Genomic DNA, 19,682 nt, shown 5'->3' with positions numbered 1-19,682 from the left:
TCTCTCTCTCTCTCTCTCTCTCCAGGAATATCTCAATGTTGTTTCATCTGACCCATCCTGCTAATCCTATATGGAGTAGTGCATGGTGCTGCAAATAATCTTGAGATTACAGCCTTAGTAGTCTTCCTCTTTAATCTACTATCAAACTCCTGCTGCAGGATCTAATTTTTTTTTAAAAATCCATATTATTGGAACCAACATGCACCACAATTGCTAGCTGTTCACCCTCCCCATCAGAATGCCCTGCAGCAGAGAAAACCCCAACCCTAGTATCATAGAAGCAACATACCATTAGGGAGTCTGGTTCACTGCCACACAACTGTCAGTTCTCCTTACAATTAAGTCCCGTTTCATTAAATTTAAAGTTCTTCCAGTCATTTCTGTCCCCTGCTGTGCAGCACGGTCAATTATGGTGCCATAACTTAGCTGCCGATGCTTTCCTCTGAGAGGCCATTCTCCCCCCAGAACAGTATCTAAAACGTAGTATCTATTTGAGAAAGAAATGGTCACAGCAGAATCTTACACTGCTTGGCCATGTCTACTCGTCTTTCTGGTAGTTCCCCATCATTAAAGTGCCCTTAGCTTACTACATATTGCCTTAGCATATTATTGCAAAAGTTCATAATATTATTGTTTTGAGAACTTGGGTTGTGAAGTAGGAAAAAAATGGGCTTCAATTTTTCAGATCTATGAAGATTTGACCTTTGCTTCATGTTCAACTTTACATTTTAAGATTTATATTTAATACAGAATTTACAAGAAGTCACTGATATTAGTTAAATTACCAGCAAGCCACCTGGGAAGATAAGGTGTTTGCTGACTTGTGTTTTAGGACCAGTGCAGCAGAGAGAATTCAAGTGTAGTGTCAAAAGAGGCCCACAGCAAAAGATGCTATTTTATTAGCAGCTAAGGCAGGGCCGAAGTCCCAAGAGAGAAGACAGCCAAGAAGCATAAGGCTGTGAGGATATCAAAGAGGAAGATACAACAAGTCCGTTGATTAAATGAGTTAGGGAACCCATGTTAAATAATAGTGAGCTGATTGTTGTGGTTCTGTTCGCCGAGCTGGGAATTTGTATTGCAGATGTTTCGTCCCCTGTCTAGGTGACATCCTCCGTGCTTGGGAGTCTCCTGTGAAGCGCTTCTGTGATGTTTCCTCCAGCATTTATAGTGGTTTGTCTCTACCGCTTCTGGTTGTCAGTTCCAGCTGTCCACTGCAGTGGCCGGTATACTGGGTCCAGGTCGATGGGTTTGTTGATAGAATCTGTGGGTGAATATCATGCTTCTAGGAATTCCCTGGCTGTTCTCTGTTTGGCTTGTCCAAGGAAAAGACAAACACACAACCTCAACACTAAGGAGAGGGAAGCACTAAAAGCATTGAGAAATTATAAGAACATAATCATACTCCCAGCAGACAAAGGCAGAATGACGGTCATCCTGGACAAAGCAGAGTACATCCAGAAAGTGCAACAACTACTTGCAGATACCAAAAACTACCAAAAGAGGGAGTTTGACGCCACCCCACAGCTCCCCAATAGGATAAACACCACATTGAGGAACCTGCAAAAAGAAACAGACAGATAACCAGGTTTGACCTACAGAGAATGAAACCTGAAAGTAACACCACCCCCAGATTCTTTGGACTACCTAAAGTGCACAAACCAGACATCCCATTCAGACCCATTGTATCGCTACCAGAGACACCAAACACACAAACTGGCTAAAGAACAACAGAAACTGAAACACCTGATCAGCAGATCCAGACACTCTATACAGTCAACACAGGAATTCTTGAACATCATCAGAAATATACACATAGACAAGGAAGAAACTATGGTCTCATTCGATGTAATGGCACTGTTCACTTCTAGCCATGAAACGACACGACCAGTTATCCTTAGTAGCCACACACGCAGACGACAAGCAACGAGTTCGACTGGGACAACACTACTATTACAGGACAAGCCGAACACAGGACTGCCAGGGAATTCCTAGAGGCATGGCACTCATCCACAGATTCAATCAATAAGCACATTGACCTGGACCCAATATACTGGCCACTGCAGCTGACAGCTGGAACTGACAACCGGAAGCGGCAGAGACAAACCACTACAAATGCCGGAGGAAACATCACAGAAGCGCTTCACAGGAGGCTCCCAAGCACTGAGGATGTCACCTAGACAGGGGATGAAACGTCTGCAACACAAATTCCCAGCTCGGTGAACAGAACCACAACAACGAGACCCGAGCTACAAATCTTCTCACAAACTTTGAATAGTGAGCTGAGTTAGCAGGTAGTCTTAAGGGTTTCAGGGAGATACAACAACTAAGAAAGCAACATCTAGTGAATGCACATACATTTGCTAGAAGAAACAGGCAGCGCCTTGCCAGTTGAGCAAAAACCTTTAGCATGGCAACGCTGTGACTTTTTACTGGAGATTTGAGTGTCTGTATGAAGTATTACTGGGATAAACAGGATGAATCCTTCTGAAATTTAGAATGAAATTATTCCAGTAGTTTTTATTATAGTGTAAGGTAGCTTTTAAAGTTCTACATTTTTTCATTTGAAGAAAATTGACTAAATATTTTCAGTGACTATCCTCAAATGGTTAAAAAAAAACTTATGGTCCATTATGCCAAGTTTCAAGCTGGAATCTGACTTGTCTAGCAAATACCATCAGCTGGGATTTTAAAAAACACAAAAATAAACAAAACAGCACACTGTCCCTCTGTTCTCCAGGTCTTTCTGGCATCATTTTATTAGATTGTTTTCTCATTTCCAGCTGCAGTACACATTGCTTCATTCTGAATTTCATGCTTTGCTCTGACTTTAGGTAGTGAGATTCACATTAACAACAACAGAAATGTTGTTGCCATTCAAATGACAGAAAAGGGAAATGTAGCTATACTAGTGGATAAAATGTGGCAGAATTGATACAGTTCTCGGAGTGCAAAAGGTGAAGTCCCAAAGACATGCTGTCTGCCTGGTGCCAAAAGGTACAGGACATATCTTGCAGGCTTTCATAGTCCATACAAGTACCAACAATACAAGTGAAACAAGAGGGAGGGAGACAGCGAGAGATAAAATTGTCATCATGCCTTTTATTTTTCTGTTTTTAAATTGTCGACCAAAATGGGCAAAGAATGTTTTCATAACTAAGGACTGCTGAAAGATTACTACTGTTTTTGAATAATGGGGTTTGAATTTTGGTGTACTCTGAGTAAGACATGACAAAAATCAAAATTAAACAACAGAACAAAGGTAAAGAACCAAACAATAATCAGTCTATCAGAAAGAAATAGGCAGAAATATAAGCAGGAGAAATTAGAACCAGAACAATGGAGGGGACAAAAGTTACAGAATAAATGGACACTGAATTAAAATAGCTGTGCTGGAATTTCTTCTCTTGACATTTTCTACCCCAGAGATTTGTGAAGGCTAGCTCACTTAAAGTATTTAAAGAAGAGGAAGATAGATTTTGATCCTATTGTGGAGCCGAGAGCTCTGGAGAGTTGAAGCTTGGGGCAGATCAACCATAATCTTATTCAATGGCAGGGCAAGTGCAAATGACAGAATGGCCTATCCTGCTCAGAGTTCTTATGTTGTTAACTAATGCAATTTAAGCATCCCGGTAATGCCTTACAGCCACTTGACGCAATTGGTAAATAACCTGAGTGGATCAAAGTGGTGTCAACTGCAAGGGTTTTGATTCACATTCCGACTGGGGTGGATTTAGCACCTGGTTCTTTATTCTGTCACAACCATGCTGTGGGTCAGACCTACCTTCAAACGGAGAATCCACAACACAACAGGTAGTATTGTCAGTCTGGAGATAACAGGGTGAAGTTGGTTCAGAGTATCACAATTAAAACACTGATCAATACACCAGTGACAGGGTATCCATGCCGCTTGCATGGCATTCTCCATTCACATCATAATTGGACTCTGTGAGCCACACAACTTGTGGCCTTGTCTGGGAAATCAATGCAAATCTGTGCATTACTTAATGGATTTCTACTCCAATACTTTGCACAAAGTCCAAACCACTTCCTTCTATGCAGAGAACAACACAGAGACATCTATTTAAAATGTAAGATTTAACTAACACGCCATAATCATGAGATTGATGAGTAATGTGTCTTTTTTTAAAAAGTATTCTGTGAGGTCGAAATGTCAGACATGGCACCAAGAACTCCATGTTCTAACTGAAGTAGCCCACTGGGACCTTCTCATACCAGTCCAAAACAAGAGCTACAAACAAATTCTTAGTTCATCCTTTCATGCAAAAATATTACAATACCAACAATGCAGCAATCTTTCAATACCAATTATTATATCAATCTAAAGCCACGGCACCACGAGTTCAAGAGCATGGTGAGCTAACAACCCAGAGGCAAGCAGTGAAGCTGAGAATTCACTAAACTGGTCATTGTCCAGCATACATGTGTCAGCACCAGAAAACAAGCCATGGAGATGTTGAGTGAAAGGCTCACTAACAAGTACAAAAATCTCAGAGTCTTATCACATGGCTGATTCCTGGTAACAAAACACTCACTTGTCAGTATCACCCACATTCTAATAACCATTCTTTTTAAAGATTGCACAAACAAACAAACCAAAAGGTGATTGTGAAAAGAACAAAGGCAACAACATGGTAATTTCAAACACAACAGTGCTTAAAAAGGAAATGCATTCAATATTGATATTCAAATAAGGAATTCAATAAATACTCAAAAAGGGAGAATAACTATGGGAAAAGACTACTTATGGTCCTTGTCATTTGTGTGTGGCCACTAGAGACAGCTGGTCATGGTGTTTAGTGGCGAGTTGGTGTCAGTGGATGCAGATTGCTAGTTGTCTGCCACAAATTCAACTGGGACAACACAATGATCATAGGACACACTAAACAGAGGACAGCCAGAGAATTTCTTGAAGCATGACACTCATCCACAGACTTCATCAACAAGCACAAAGATCTGGAGCCAATATACTGGCCACTACAATGAACAACTGGAACCAGCAATAGGAAGCTGCAGGAACAGAACCAAATAAATTCCAGAAGACATTTCAGCAGTACTTCACAGGAGGCTCGAAAGCACTGAAGATGTCACCTAGATAGAGGACGAAATATTCGCAAGTCAACTTCCCAGCTCAGCGAATATACCCACAACTATGAGAACCGGCACCCGAACTACGAATCTTTACGCAAACCTCAAATTATAAGACAATATTGTGTCTCTTGGTTCTGGTGTAAGTGACAAGAGATGACAAGTTTGACTGGTTATTGCATCAGTTTATTCAAGAACAAGATTCTGATTTCAAGCAAGACTCAACTGGAAAGTAAAATGCTCACTATTCCACATTGCTCCTCGAAAGTCTAGGCAACAATGAGCACCTTCTTAACAGTTTCTCATCACCAAACACCATAATCAAGGCAGTATCTGACAAAATAAGACATTCAGAAACACTAGTAAACTGGAGTCAATGGAAATTGGAGGGGGAGAAGAGAACTCACCACGAGTCAGTCATACCCAACACAAAGACAACAATGATTGTTACAAGACAGACACAGGACATGACTGCTGGAGTTCCTCACAGTCATGTCCTCGGGACAAGCTTCTTCAATTGCTTCAATGATTTTTTTTCCTCCATTGGGTCAGAAATGGAAATGGTTGAGTGCATAATGTTCAGCTCCATTTAAACCTCCACATCATGGTGGCTCAGTGGTTAGCATTGCTGCTTCTCAGTGCCAGGGACACGAGTTCAATTCCAGCCTTGGGTGACCGTTTCGAATGGAGTTTGCATATTCTCCCTGTGTCTGCGTGGGTTTCCTCCGGGTGCTCAGGTTTTCTCCCACAGTCCAAAGATGGGCAGGTCAGATGAATTGGCAATGCTAAATTGCCCAGTGTTCAGGGATGTGTAGGTTAGGTGCATTAGTCAGGGCAAATGTAGAGTAACAGGGTAAGGGAATGGGTCTGGCTAAGTTACTTTTCAAAAGAGTTAGTGTGGACTTGTTGGCCAAATGGCCTGTTTCCAAACTGTAGGGATTCTATGCTACTGAAGCAACCAGTGACACATGCAGCAAGACCAGCCAACATGCAGGCTTGGCATGATAAGTGGGAAGTAGCACACATACCACACAAGTATTAGGCAATAATTATCTTCCATAAAGAGAGAAAACAACTATTGTCCCTTAACATTGAATAGTATTGTCATTATTGAACCATCCACTATCAACATTCTTGGGGTTACCATTGATCTGGAACTGATCTGAACCAGTTATATAAATACTCCTGCTATTTGAGCAGATCAGGGGCCAGGAATTCTGGCGAATAATTCAGCTGATGACTGCTCAATGACTGTCCACCATTTAGATTTTGTCAGGTGTACTTGAGTACAGGAATACAGGAGTACAGTGAAAAGTGTGCAAAGTCACCATTCTCTGGCACCAACTTAGTATATAAAAACAGAATTTAAATCATAAGTAAAAATAAAAGAAACAAAGAGAACAGGAGAGGCCCTAATGATACTACGCCTCCGCCATGAGTCTTTACTGTTAGAAAAACAAAGCCACAAAATCTATCCCTCAGTATGCCAGCAATCAGGCGCCCAGAGGGCCCACACACCACCACCTCCTCAATCAGGTACCCAGGCCCAGCCATGTCCTGAAGCTATGCCACCATCACTGGAACCATGTCACCATTCTGCTTCCACTAACATCATTGCTGAGTACCACACTGGGTTCAAACTCGATGCTGGGCCCACCACACCAATTCTCCAGGAAGGAACCGCTCCTACCACTGTCGACACTCCGGGAAGGGGAGTGCGAGGCCGCCAAGAAAAGGAAAACAAAAAGAAGAAGAAAAAGGGCAAATGTAAAGAGTGAAAGAAGAAATTCAGACAGAAATGAACAAGCTCCAGGCTGAAGACCCGGGCATGAACGCTGCTACGCTTCTGCTACCATCTTAGATACAAGGTACGTTTGTATCCTAAAGAACAATGGATGCTAGCTCACTGAATAGATTTAAGGCTGAGTTAGTCAGATTTTTACTCTCCAATGGAACCAAGGGTTATGCGGGCAGACAGGAATGAAGAGCTAAGGCCAGGATGCAATTAGGTATGAACTTGTTGAATGACAGAAGAAACTTGAAATTCCACTCATGTTTCCATTTTTAACATTCATTCTTTGATTCCTTCTGGTTGTTTTTACGAAAGTCTACAGCTGCAATCTGCGAAAGTTTTCAACTGCACCAATGGGAAAACAGCCAACCTCCAAATTCAAGATCGCTTGTTTGTGGCCATTATTCTCAGTACAATCTGTTAAAATCAGCTAATTCCATTTCAGAAACGTTAAATATTGGTAAGCCCAGGAAATTATGAATTTGAATGAACCGCCAAATAAAATACAAAACATTTGCCCACATAATTACCACAGGAACAGATATAGTATTTTCAAGAGGAAAAATGTTACTTTGCTGTTTTCTTGTTAAAACTGAAAGGTTTGTCATATTCATTAAATGAACAAATACCTCCATAAAATTTGGGATGAAATTGTGCTTTTAAAATATAGAGTCATAAAGGCACATGTTCAGCACAGAAAAATAGACCCTTTCATCCAATTCATCCATGCCGACCAGATATCCTAAACAAATCTAGTCCCATTTGCAAGCACATGGCCCATATCCCTCTAAACCCTTCCTATTCATATACCCATTCAGATGCCTCTTAAATGCTGTAACTGTACCAGACTCCACCACTTCCTCTGGCAATTCATTCAGTACAGGCACCATCCACTGTGTGAAAACATTGCCCCTTAGGTCTGTTTTATATCTTCCCCCTCTCACCCTCTGGTTCTGGACTCATCCAAATTCTATCTATACCCCTCATGATTTTATAAATCTCTATACGGTCACCCCTCAGCCTTCAATGCTCCAGGGAAAACAGCCCCAGCCTATTCAGCCTCTCCCTATAGCTCAAATCCTCCAATCCAGGCAATCTTTTCTGGACCCTTTCAAGTTTCACAACATCTTTCTGATAGGAAGGAGATCAGAATTGCACACAATATTCAAAAAGTAGCCTAACCAATGTCCTGTTATGTAGGGGGGCTCAGCACATTTCAATAATTTTTTTTTAAACTTGGAAAATTTGATTAAAATTTAACAAACTTAGCATCATCAGGTACTTCAGTAGGTATTTAAAAATAGTGACCAAGGTTCCACATTGGATTTACCATTTAAAACGGAAGGACTGGTGTTTGTGTTTATGTTAGACTTCAGCCACAGCAGTAATTTACTGTATATACTCGAGTAATAGTCGAATATCTTTGACTACTTTTTAAAGTTACATTTATGGGGTCGACTATTACATGAATATTATTTTTGGGGGACTGAAATTCATACCTGTCAAAATTCATACCGTTATCAATCGCAGAAGCCCTGTTGATCTAGGGTGGCACAGTTGTTAACACTGCTGCCTCACAGCGTCAGAGACCCGGGTTCAATTCCTGCCTCAGGCAACTGTCTGTGTGGCGTTTGCATATTTTCCCCATGTCTGCGTGGGTTTCCTCCAGGTGCTCCAGGTTCCTCCCACAGTCCAAAAATGTGCAGGTTAGGTGAATTGGCCAGGCTAAATTGCCCGTAGCGTTAGGTGAAGGGGTAAATGTAGGGGAATGGGTCTAGGTGGGCTGCTCTTCAGAGGGTCGGTGTGGACTTGTTGGGCCAAAGGGTCTGTTTCCACACTGCAAGGAATCTAATCTCTCTCTAATTGAATAAAGAAACAAAAACAAAGAATTATGGTAATTCTGAAAACCCAGCACAGAACACAACAGCCAGTAGACAGGAAGACCAGGAGCAGAGTGGAACAACGATCAAATTGGAAAACTGGGAGTGGGACGTGACAGCTAGCACACTGATTCATAAATGTTGAACTGTTATCTGTGAAGAACCAGGGTTGACTTTTACATGCGATATATGGAAAACTCAAGATTATTTGGCCAAAATAGGGGGTTGACTTTTACTCAAGTATATACGCTATCTATCAGACTTGACTCTGCTGTGACACTCTCCCCAGAGTCAGAAGATTGGAGGCACATTCTAGGAAGAGAGTAAGAATGAGGGAGTTCTGCTTTGTCAGTGGTGTTGTCTTTCAGAAATGATGCCAATTGGAATCTCTGCCTGTCTGTTCAGTTAGAAGAATTCCATGTCACTTCTCAAAAGAGCTGTACTAGACATGCCCATATGCTTCAACTGTCTTAGCTAATAATTATTCCTTAACTAACCTTGGTTAAAAATGCCATTTACCTCAAGTGCTGTTTGTAGGAACTTACTGCAGTCACACCTTTTCCTCCATTACAAGTATAGCTATGTTTCAAATATGCCTAAATGTCAAGTTCTTCAGTTTTATATAAATTAAACTTCTTTGCTTTTGATACACTTCAGCTGCTTTGAACTAGAGGGGGAGAAACATAAATCAAAGCCCACCAACACTCCATCCTAAGTAAAGAAAGTGATCATACATGGACAGCTGAGATAATGTCTCAACCATTCTCTACTCTACACTCGAAGAATGGGTATTTCACTGAGTTACCAGGTGGTTAAGGATTTTGGATAGCAGAAAACAAAGCTAGTTAATTTGTATATAATTAAGGGCATTTAAATGTTCACAAACATCACTGACATAAATCCCAATGGAAGCAAAAAGTTAAGAAATTTATATAAAAATGGTATTAAACTTTTAATTAAAAATGAAAGCATGTCCAGAACAAATAGTTAGTGGTCCTTGAGAAATTAATTCTCAAATCAAGAAATCTTTTAAGAAAATGCATAGCGGTACAATAGCAGAATTGGACTTCTCAAAAGTTTCAAAAAGGATACTGAACTCTTTGACAAGCAAGCATGATACAGAGGTTTCAGTAATGTATCAAGACTTCAGCATCCCAAAATAAAAATGTACCTCAAATAACCAGATATTTTCACTGTTGTTCACAGAACGTAAAATTGCACATTTAAAAGTTATTTACAGATAGGATTTAGATTCAACATTTGCAGGAACATAAATCTTTATGAATATGGCATCATTTCTGGATCAAATTGATTAAACTACACTGATTATTTACACTGGCTGTGTAAATTAACTGTTGTGTGATACTTCAGTGATTTTGTTTTAAAAGTGACAAGCAATGCATTTGGAACAAATAAAATCACATTTAGTCTTACAGTATCAAACTCTTATGATTTCATAAGAGTATTTATACTGGATATGATCCCTTTTAATAGTCATTAGAGGGGTGGATATATATTTGAGCTATAATCATTTCAACACAAGTTTCTGAAAAACACCTGCTAAAAATGATGAACAGATAGTGGACTGCAGCAAATAGTCCATCCAGACCTCAGATGATCCACCACAAAGAAACCCTGTGCAGGAATGTTTAGCTATATTCAGAATACCCTGTTCTTCAGCTATTATTTGGTTACAAAAGCACAAGCAGGATTATTTATCACCTCATAAATAAGGGACATCCCAATGAAAATGTGTTAAGACTCCAAAATACCATCCAAATGAACCAACTGAAAACTTGAAATATGCAACTTTTCATAGACTTTTGAATTGGCAGCAGCCCTGACTGCAAGTGTGCTTCATGACATGACTGAAACTGAACACTACACACCCAGACTGGGTGTTACTGCTATGGTTGTAGGTGCATTAAAAAAAAAATCAGTGGAATCTCCGCCATAATTTAAAATTAAACTAAATTCATTAATGGACCACTTTCCAACATGTCACATGCATAGTGTTGTGTCTAAAGAACACAAACGGGTATGATAAACAGGTACAGTTTAAGAAATACTGAGAAAGCTACCTAGCATCTTTACACGCAGCAAGATTATTAATATCAGAATCAATATCTAAGATAATTACAAGTTCTGGTAAACATGCCACTCTGACTTTTCATGACACAAGTAGTGGAAGAAACAAGATGCAAAACTTTACCAAATTAAAGCTGCATTACACCATCTTATTAAAAATTAAAATCTGCAAACTTTACCATTAATCAGGAGTACAACAAAGAAAGTAGATTAGATTAAGATTTGGAAGCCAATTAACAAAAGCACAACTAACCAAATGCCTTAATATTTTGGAAGCTGCTTGTGAGTCATTCAATGGTGAATATTGATATTCACCATTGTGCAAGGTATTAGTTAAATTTGTTTTCTTGGTTTATTCCTGAAAGCTTGCCTTTGTCCAGAAAACAAATAAATAGTATTCCAGACTGAAAAAGAAGCATTTTGATACGAATCTATTTTCACTGATCTCATCTGGTGTTGAAATACTACAAAACTTGATTTAGTCAATTTGGAGACAAAATGGTGAAGCAAGTTAACTGGAAGTTTACTTACTGACAGAATCATCTTTTAAACCTAAGTGACTCATGGTTGCAATGAGATTAAACCTCCATTTGTCAAAGTGTGACAAGCCAATGAATGTCACTTTCATTAATTAAATGCCATTCCAGAAAAGCTGGAATATTTTCAGCTAAACCCATGAACCATCTATTGTTTGTAACAAACTTCAAAAAGAGTGGCTACTACTTCACTAAATTTTGGGAGATTAACAATGGAACAAAGTTTGAAAAGTTTAAATTTTAATGTAGTAGCTATAGCAGAAATCTGAAATAATGGGCTAGGGATAATAGTTTGTATTTTAAAGTACATAATCTAGGAGCATTCAATTTAATATTGCCTTCAATATTGTCACAATGATCATTGGCCAGATAATTCAATTGTATAATTATAAACTAACAATGGCATTAAGTATTAAGTTCAATACTGCACTGAAAGATGGACGATAAAACATCAATCTTAATACTGAGCACAGGAGTCAATGCATTAAATCGACTGCAAAGTGGAGGAAATGTCTGCAAAACACTTTACAGTTAATTAGGGAAGGTGGGCGGGGGTGGGGGAAATGGAGAAAGAAAAAGAAAAAATGAAAGCCAAATGAAAAATGAAAGCCAATACACAGTGCTATAATTTTCCATGATCTTTGATTATCATCCTATTCTGCTGAAAGGGTTTTGTTCCTCAAGACCCATTTGCTAGCATTTGGCCCATCCCCCTCTAAACCTTTCCTATTCATATATCTGTCCAGATGCCTCTTAAATGTTGTAATTATACCAGCCTCCATCACTTCTTCTGGCAGCTCATTTCATTCACGCACAACCCTCTGCATGAAAAGGTCGCCCCTTAAGTCCCTTTTATAGCTTTTCCCTTAACGTTAATGTCCTACTGCAATTTGCCTTTTCAAAAAAAATGTAGCACCTCACATTTATCTAAAATTAAACTCCATTTTCCACTGCTTGGGTCATTGGCCCATTTGATCAAATCCCATTCTACACGGAGGTAACCATCTTTGCTAGCCACTACACCTCCAATTTTGGGGTAATCTGTAAACTTACAACCATACCTCCTCTATATACATACAAATCATTTACATAAAAATTAAAAGTAGTGGACCCAGCATTAGTCCTTGTGGTACACTGCTGGTCACAGGCCTCCAATTTGAAAAGTAACTCTCCACCATAATCCTTAGTCTTCCACCTTTGACAAATCCTGTATCCAAATAGCTCGTTCTGTCTATATTCCTTGTGACCTAACCTTGATAGCCAGTCTATCGTGAGGAGCCTTGTCAAACAACTTACTGAAGTCCATATAGATCACATACAACGCTCTGCCCTAAATCAATCCTCTTCATTACTACTTCAAAAAAAATCTAAACCAAGATAGTGAGATGTGATATCCTGTGCACAAAGCCATGTTGACTATCTCTAGTCAGTCTTTGCCTTTCCAAATACATATAAATCCGGTCCCTCAGCATTACCTCCAACAACCTGCCTACCGGTGATGTCAGGATCACTGGTCTATAATTCCCTGGCTTTTCCTTACCAGCTTCCTTAAATAATGGTACTACACGAGCCAACCTCCCATCTTCCAGCGCCTCTCCTGGAGCTATCGATGGTACAAACACCTCAGCAAGGGGCCTAGCAATTTTATCCCTCTTTTCCCACAGAGTTCTAGGGTACACCTGATCAGGTCACAGGGATGTATCCACCTTTATGCATCTTAAAGACATGCAGCACCTCCTCTTCTGTAACATGGACATTTTTCAAGATTTCACTATTTAGTTCCCCACATCCTCTATCTTCCATGTCTTTCTCCACAGTAAACACTGACGCAAAATACCTGATTAGTATCTCCCCCATTTCCTGCAGTTCCACACATAGGCGGCCCTTTTTTCTCCCTAGTTACCCTTTTATCCTTTAAATGTATTTGCAAATTCCCTATTTCACGTCCCCATTTTATAACTAACATATTTGTCAAAAAGTGGAACAGTAGCTGCAGAAATCCTCACCAGAATTTATTTTAAAAAAGGTAATTAATGACAAGACAAGGAGTTAACATACCCAAACATATAGCTAGATCATCCAAATTAATGCATTATATTTCTGATTTAACCATTTAATTAGTTGTGGGGAAGAAACACTGAAAACACGCACTGACTAAAACTCCTACCGAGTACTTGGAAAAGAGAAAACTGACCGGTCTATGAGCAAAGTCAAATATTTAGTTTTAGTGAGCAAACATTAGTTAACTGTGGTCGAGAAGTTATTGGTTACTGTGATCTAGTAGAACTTTTTAAGCTTGATCACTTTAGGAATTTTGTTTTGATCCAGCCTCTTCCTGGACTACCATAAAGGTGAAATCTAGTGTAACGTTTGGGGATTGGTTAAAGGTTACACTAGATTTCACCTTATGGTTGATTGACAGGTGGTCTTTTCTCATGCTTCTTTGTGTACATTTTCAAATTTATGTTTAATTTCAAAACATTCATTATTGAATAATTGTGGGATAATGCAGCTTGATAAAAAGAACAATTACCAAGTATCAAAACAGGAATTGGACATACTCCGTTCTTACTATACCTGCTCTTTACTCGAATTAGCCATGCCAGGTTTCTTCTTCTTTTTAATGGGACTCAATGATTCATCTTGGGGTGAATGTCCATTTGAAGATGGCTGAGGGCTAAGTTGTTTTCTTTTCAGTCCTGCACGTTCTGCAGAACCAGAGTCTGAAAAATAAACTTCAAATCATTACAAACCAAGAAAACTTCATTTACTAGGCCAAGACATCTGAGCCAAAATTAGTGAGATGCATTGTTACTATGGAGAAGCAGTATCAAAGAGGTCAAAAGTTCTCCTTTTGAGTAAGTTCTATTGTGTTTGTGGAGTTATAATCAAATTTCTATCAAATGTCCCATGTATTTTGGTACAAAGTTGAAGCATAAAATTCATACAGGGCTTCATAAGTTCTACTCCACTCTTCGAATGCAAACAAAACAGTCCTCAGAATCGTTGAACAATGCGAAAGTAATTCATGGAACAGAGAAGCATAAATTTCAGCTCAGCAAACAAAAATAAGCAGTCTTTTGCCTGGATATTGCTAACCACACAGTCAGAGCTTGGAGATGCAAGGTCAATTTAAGTTTGTGAGCAACACAAGAGTTTAAGGGGAAGTCACATGACAGAAAATAACTGAAATGGAGGAAACAAAAAAAGAGGTATAATATATACAGGACTGAATTACAGAAAAGAGATGAGTTTATTTGGGCCGTCTGTTCAAAACATCGCACTTATGAAATGATAGTTAGAGTCAAAGAGATTGAGGGCAAGTTTAACTGAGATGTGCAAAATTGCGTCAGATTTAGATAAGTTAGTCAAAGAAAATCTGTACCCTTTCGTTGACAGTGTAAAGATTAGTGGACACAATATTAAAGGTTGTGGACAAGAAATGCAAGGGAATAGGGAGAAGAATTTTTCTTATGTTCACTGAGTGGGATTGACTTAGTGGTGGGTGCAAAGACAATGAATTATTTCAAAACAAAACTGGATGGGTACTACAGAGAGAGATCAACATTCAGGGCTTTAGGAATACAGAAGGAATCTAGAACTACTCTAAAACACCTAGTAACTTAGCAGAATGAGACTCATCTCTGAAAACTGGGTTCCAAACTAATAAAAAAGGATAAATGGTTAACTGACAGTTGCATGGTTTCTAAACGAACTGCATGGGGAATTCTAAATCCAGTTGACACTGAATCAAAGATTACAGCATAAATCTAAAGAATGCCAAGTAAAATAATGGCTCTCCATTCTCTATGAAGCCCTTCACATGATCAAAACAAACTACATTTTAGATTAAAGCACCTTCTTCATAGCAATGTCACTGAATAAACACCTGGCTTGGACCAGAGAGCATATCCCATCTTCCAAACTAAACTGCAACAAAATAGCAGCCTCCATCATAAATCCTGGATATCTTAAAAACTAGTCAAAACTAAGACAAAGGAATTTATGTTTCGTCAAAATCCATTCCCCATAAATACTACTCACCTTGCAGAATATCAAATCCATTTCACTCCCAAATTAAAAATATTTAAATGCATAGAAAAAAAATTGATCAATGTTACATTTCCAGCCATTTCAATCACTTGGCATAATAGCAGATACAAATAAAATTGAAGTTATGCAATAACAGTACAAAGCCAGCACTTTTTTGAAGTCTGGAACATTTACAGTCAATAGTGAGGTACACGTAAATTACTTCAAAAAGTGTGGTGCTGGGAAAGCACAGGCGGTCAGGCAGTATCCAAGGAGCAGGAAAGTCGATGTTTCAACCTCAAAGAAGGACTTAACATCAATTTTCCTGCTCAGTGTATGCTGCCTGACCAGCTGTGTCCCAGGTCCACACTTCTCAACTCATGTCCAGCATCTGCAGTCCTCACTTTGTCCAACATGTAACTCATTTGTTTGGCCAAAAACTTGTATGCCAGCAAACTAGTATCAAATTACATTTTCTATTCTTGCAACACCACCTGTACAGATCTTGTACATATCAGTTTTCTATTTCCAGGACCATAACTTAAAAGTCTGGAGCGTAACTATGTTTCATTCAGCTAGCACTTACAGTTTTCCGCTATTAAGTATGCCAGCACTGAAAGCAGAGAATGCAGGAAGAGAGGATGAGAGATTGCAATAGAATTCAACGTTTGCATTCAAAAAGCAAATTAGCCTTGTGTACATTGAGAACTGGAAGGAAAGAAAATGTGACTTAAAAATTAGCAGGGAAAGTACCAAGTACTTCAAAGGCTACATATTTGTTTCAAAATGTAATTCAGCGTATGAAATAAATTAAGAAAGTGGCTTATTCCCATATTTCAGATATTCCAGATCTAGTCTGTGAAATTCAAAGTCAGGGGGAAGGTATTGCTGACCAGCATTCAGTGCCAGTCCTTAATTTTCCTTGAGGACAGTGTGTCTTGGAACTCCTGTATTTTATATGGTGTAGGTAGAACCACTGTGTTATCCAGTCCGTCATTTTAATAACTGAAACATACATTTCCAAGACAGTAAAGTTTGTGACTTGGTAGGAAACATTCATGGTGGTATTCCCATGGGCATACTGCCCATGTTCTTCTAGGCCATTGGGGTCATAGGTTTAGAAGCTGCTATTGAAGAAGCCTGAGCAAATTCATCTTATAAACAAATAATACTTTCTCTACAGTGTGTTGTGGTGATGGATAGGTCACCAATTAAGCTAATTTGTTGTGCAAAGTGTTGGACTCGAAGTGTTATTGGGGCTACAAGCATCCAGACTGAACAGAAGTCTGCCTTATTTCCTCTTGGATCTTGTAGACGCTGAAAGGCTTTGGGAACTTAGAAGGGGAGTCACTCTCCACAGAATCTTCTGACTTGCTCTTATATTCACTGGTCCAGTTAGGTTTCTGGTCAAAGGTGACAGTCCAGGATATTAATGAGAGGGATTTCACTATAGAACTACAATGAAATGTAAAAGGAGAAAAGACTGGATTCCGTCTTGTTTAAAAAGGTTGTACTTGACGCTTGTGTTGCATCAGCATTGCACAGAACTTGGCAGTTCAAGCCTGAATGTTGTCCCTATTTTCCTGCATCAGAACATGGACTTCTTCAGTACCAAAGGTTGTGTTGTACCACACAAAACTGCACATTTTCATCTGAAAATCATCTTTACAGTTTTAGCAACAGGTGCCTTATTAAATTTAATTGATTATATAAAATAAGAGAAGGGAATTTCTGACAGACTATTAAACATTGATTTCGTAGCATTTTATAACAGCAGAAAATACTGTAATCATTCATTCAGCAGGGCAGTCAGCATCATTAAATTAGAATATTTTCAAAAACACAGGTTGTACATGTCTATACTTAAGATAGTAATACAACAAGGAATAAATCACTTGATCAGAGGAGAGGCAATGAGATGATACAAAAGAGAGGAAAATGCAGATATTAAAATTTCTTCATATTGGTCTGGCCAAAGCTGAGAAATCTTGTTCACAAAAATGAAATTCAGATTAACTTTATACACTGCCTTTCAAGTAGTATACAGTTGCAAGGAACTTCACAGGAGCAATTATCAAAAAACACTTAACAGAGTGAAACAAGGAGACATTGAACAAAAGCATGGCAGGTTTAAAAGAATGGGTCAAGAGTGGGAGACAGAGTCCTAGGACTTGGGCTTAAGACAATTGCAGGAAGACTGTGAATGGTGGATTAGTAAAAATTTAAAACCATGCAGGCATGAAATGGAAACAGTACGAAGATTTCAGGAGGTTTTTAAAAAAACTGAAAAGTAGGTATTTACAGGCTGGAAGGAAGTCATTCAGCTTATCGTGTCTGTGCTGGCTGACAAGTAGCCTGATCTCACCTTACAGCTCATGGTCCACAGCCCATTAGGTAATGGCACTTCAAATGCAAATCAAAGTACATTTTAAAAATGATGGTCATTTCTCTCTCTAGCCACTTCATCAGTGAGTTGCAGATCCCCATCATCTCTGGAGTGAAAATTACTAGTGAATAACCAGCTAGGGAGGAGCAAGGCCATGAAGGAACTAGGAAAGAGGAAAATTCTAAAACTACAATATACACGAAGCAACAGTCACATATATAATCCATGGGCAATAATTTTAAATAAATCGATAACTTCAATTGTATGGAGTCAACTCATCATCTTCAGATAAGTTGTATGTCACTGTAGATAGAAGATGTGCACAACAAAGAAAGATTTTCTTTTACCCACCTCTTGATCTGGTTGATATCTCCATGTCCTCTTCCTCTTCCTCCTCTTCTTCCTGCTCCTGTTTAGGCGGGTCCTCAGCCAAACTACACAAATAAAGAAATAAACAAACCACCTGGTAATGAATATTGCAGAAACATTAAAATCAGAAAGTCACTTAACTCTGTGGAACTTGTCACTTCCCCCATCCTGTAAATTTCCTGAGTTTTGATCTAATTCCTTTTTGAATGCCATAATTGAATCTGCCTCCAACTCACATACAGTATATTCAAGATACTAACCACTTCCTTCTGTGATGAAAAAGTGTATAAATTATAAAATCATGTTTGGAATTTGGATTTTAAAATATATGCAGGTGGGTCTGGGTTACTTCTGCAAAGGGCTGCATAGCTAATTCTTTACTCCATGCAAAAATGCTACTGTCAACACCATAGAAACATATAAAATAGTAGCAAGAATAGGCATTCAATCCTTCAAGCCTGCTCCACCATTCAACATGATTACGGCTCATCATCCATGGGCACTTTCCTCATTAAGCAACCTTTTGTACAATAACTTAAACACTATTCGGGAATCCACATATCTTACATTCATTGCTTCCCCTTTATCTATCCTGCTTGGTACCTCCTCAAAGAATACCAATACATTTGTCAAGCAGGATTTCTCCTTCATGAAATCATACGGACATTGTTTGATAATATTTTACATGTCTAAATACTCTGCTGTTACATCCTTTATGATAATATTTTCCCAAAGGCAACTGTTAAATGCTTAATTGCCTACAGTTAAACCAGAGCAATATAATTCACATTTATAGCATCTGCAAAAAAAAACAGAAAAAGTTAGAGAAACTCAGCAGGTCTGACAGCATCAGTAAAATAGAGAAAGAATGAAACATTTTAAGTCCAATTACACTTCGAGTCATAGAGATGTACAGCATGGAAACAGACCCTTCCGTCCAACCTGTCCACGCCGACCAGATATCCCAATCCAATCTAGTCCCACCTGCCAGCACCCGGCCCATATCCCTCCAAACCCTTCCCATTCATATACCCATCCAGATGCCTCTTAAATGTTGCAATTGTACCAGCCTCCACCACATCCTCTGGCAGCTCATTCCATACACGTACCACCTTCTGCATGAAAAAGTTGCCCCTTGGGTCTCTTTTATATCTTTCCCTTCTCACCCTAAACCTATGCCCTCTAGATCTGGACGACTCGACCCCAGGGAAAAGACTTTGCCTATTTAACCTATCCATGCCCCTCAATTCTGTAAAGCTCTAGAAGGTCACCCCTCAGCCTCCGATGCTCCAGGGAAAACAGATCCAGCCTGTTCAGCGTCTCCCTGTAGCTCAGATCCTCCAACCCTGGCAACATCCTTGTAAATCTTTTCTGAACCCTTTCAAGTTTCACAACATCTTTCCGATAGGAAGGAGACCAGAATTGCAAGCAATATTCCAACAGTGGCGTAACCAATGTCCTGTACAGCCGCAACATGACCTCCCCACACCTGT

At 39.2% G+C, this 19,682-nt stretch overlaps 1 protein-coding gene across 13 annotated transcripts in view; it reads right to left on the bottom strand.

Annotated features, from left to right (window-relative positions):
- Window positions 1-19,682, bottom strand: part of zmynd8 (zinc finger, MYND-type containing 8) — a 161,471-nt gene that overhangs the window by 68,406 nt on the left and 73,383 nt on the right. For all 13 annotated transcript variants that reach the window (XM_072556359.1, XM_072556366.1, XM_072556362.1 and 10 more), the window contains exons 2-3: window positions 18,172-18,254; window positions 13,980-14,125 (exon numbers count right to left, since the gene is read on the bottom strand). In XM_072556359.1, the coding sequence (XP_072412460.1) occupies window positions 13,980-14,125; window positions 18,172-18,196 (171 nt within the window). In that variant the 5' untranslated portion in view covers window positions 18,197-18,254. The remainder of the gene's footprint in view (window positions 1-13,979; window positions 14,126-18,171; window positions 18,255-19,682) is intronic.

The sequence above is a fragment of the Chiloscyllium punctatum genome, chromosome 37, assembly GCF_047496795.1.
Source record: "Chiloscyllium punctatum isolate Juve2018m chromosome 37, sChiPun1.3, whole genome shotgun sequence".
NCBI classification, from domain to species: Eukaryota; Metazoa; Chordata; class Chondrichthyes; order Orectolobiformes; family Hemiscylliidae; genus Chiloscyllium; species Chiloscyllium punctatum.
Note: the sequence above shows the minus strand (reverse complement) of the source record. Positions and strands in the feature narration are given on the sequence as shown.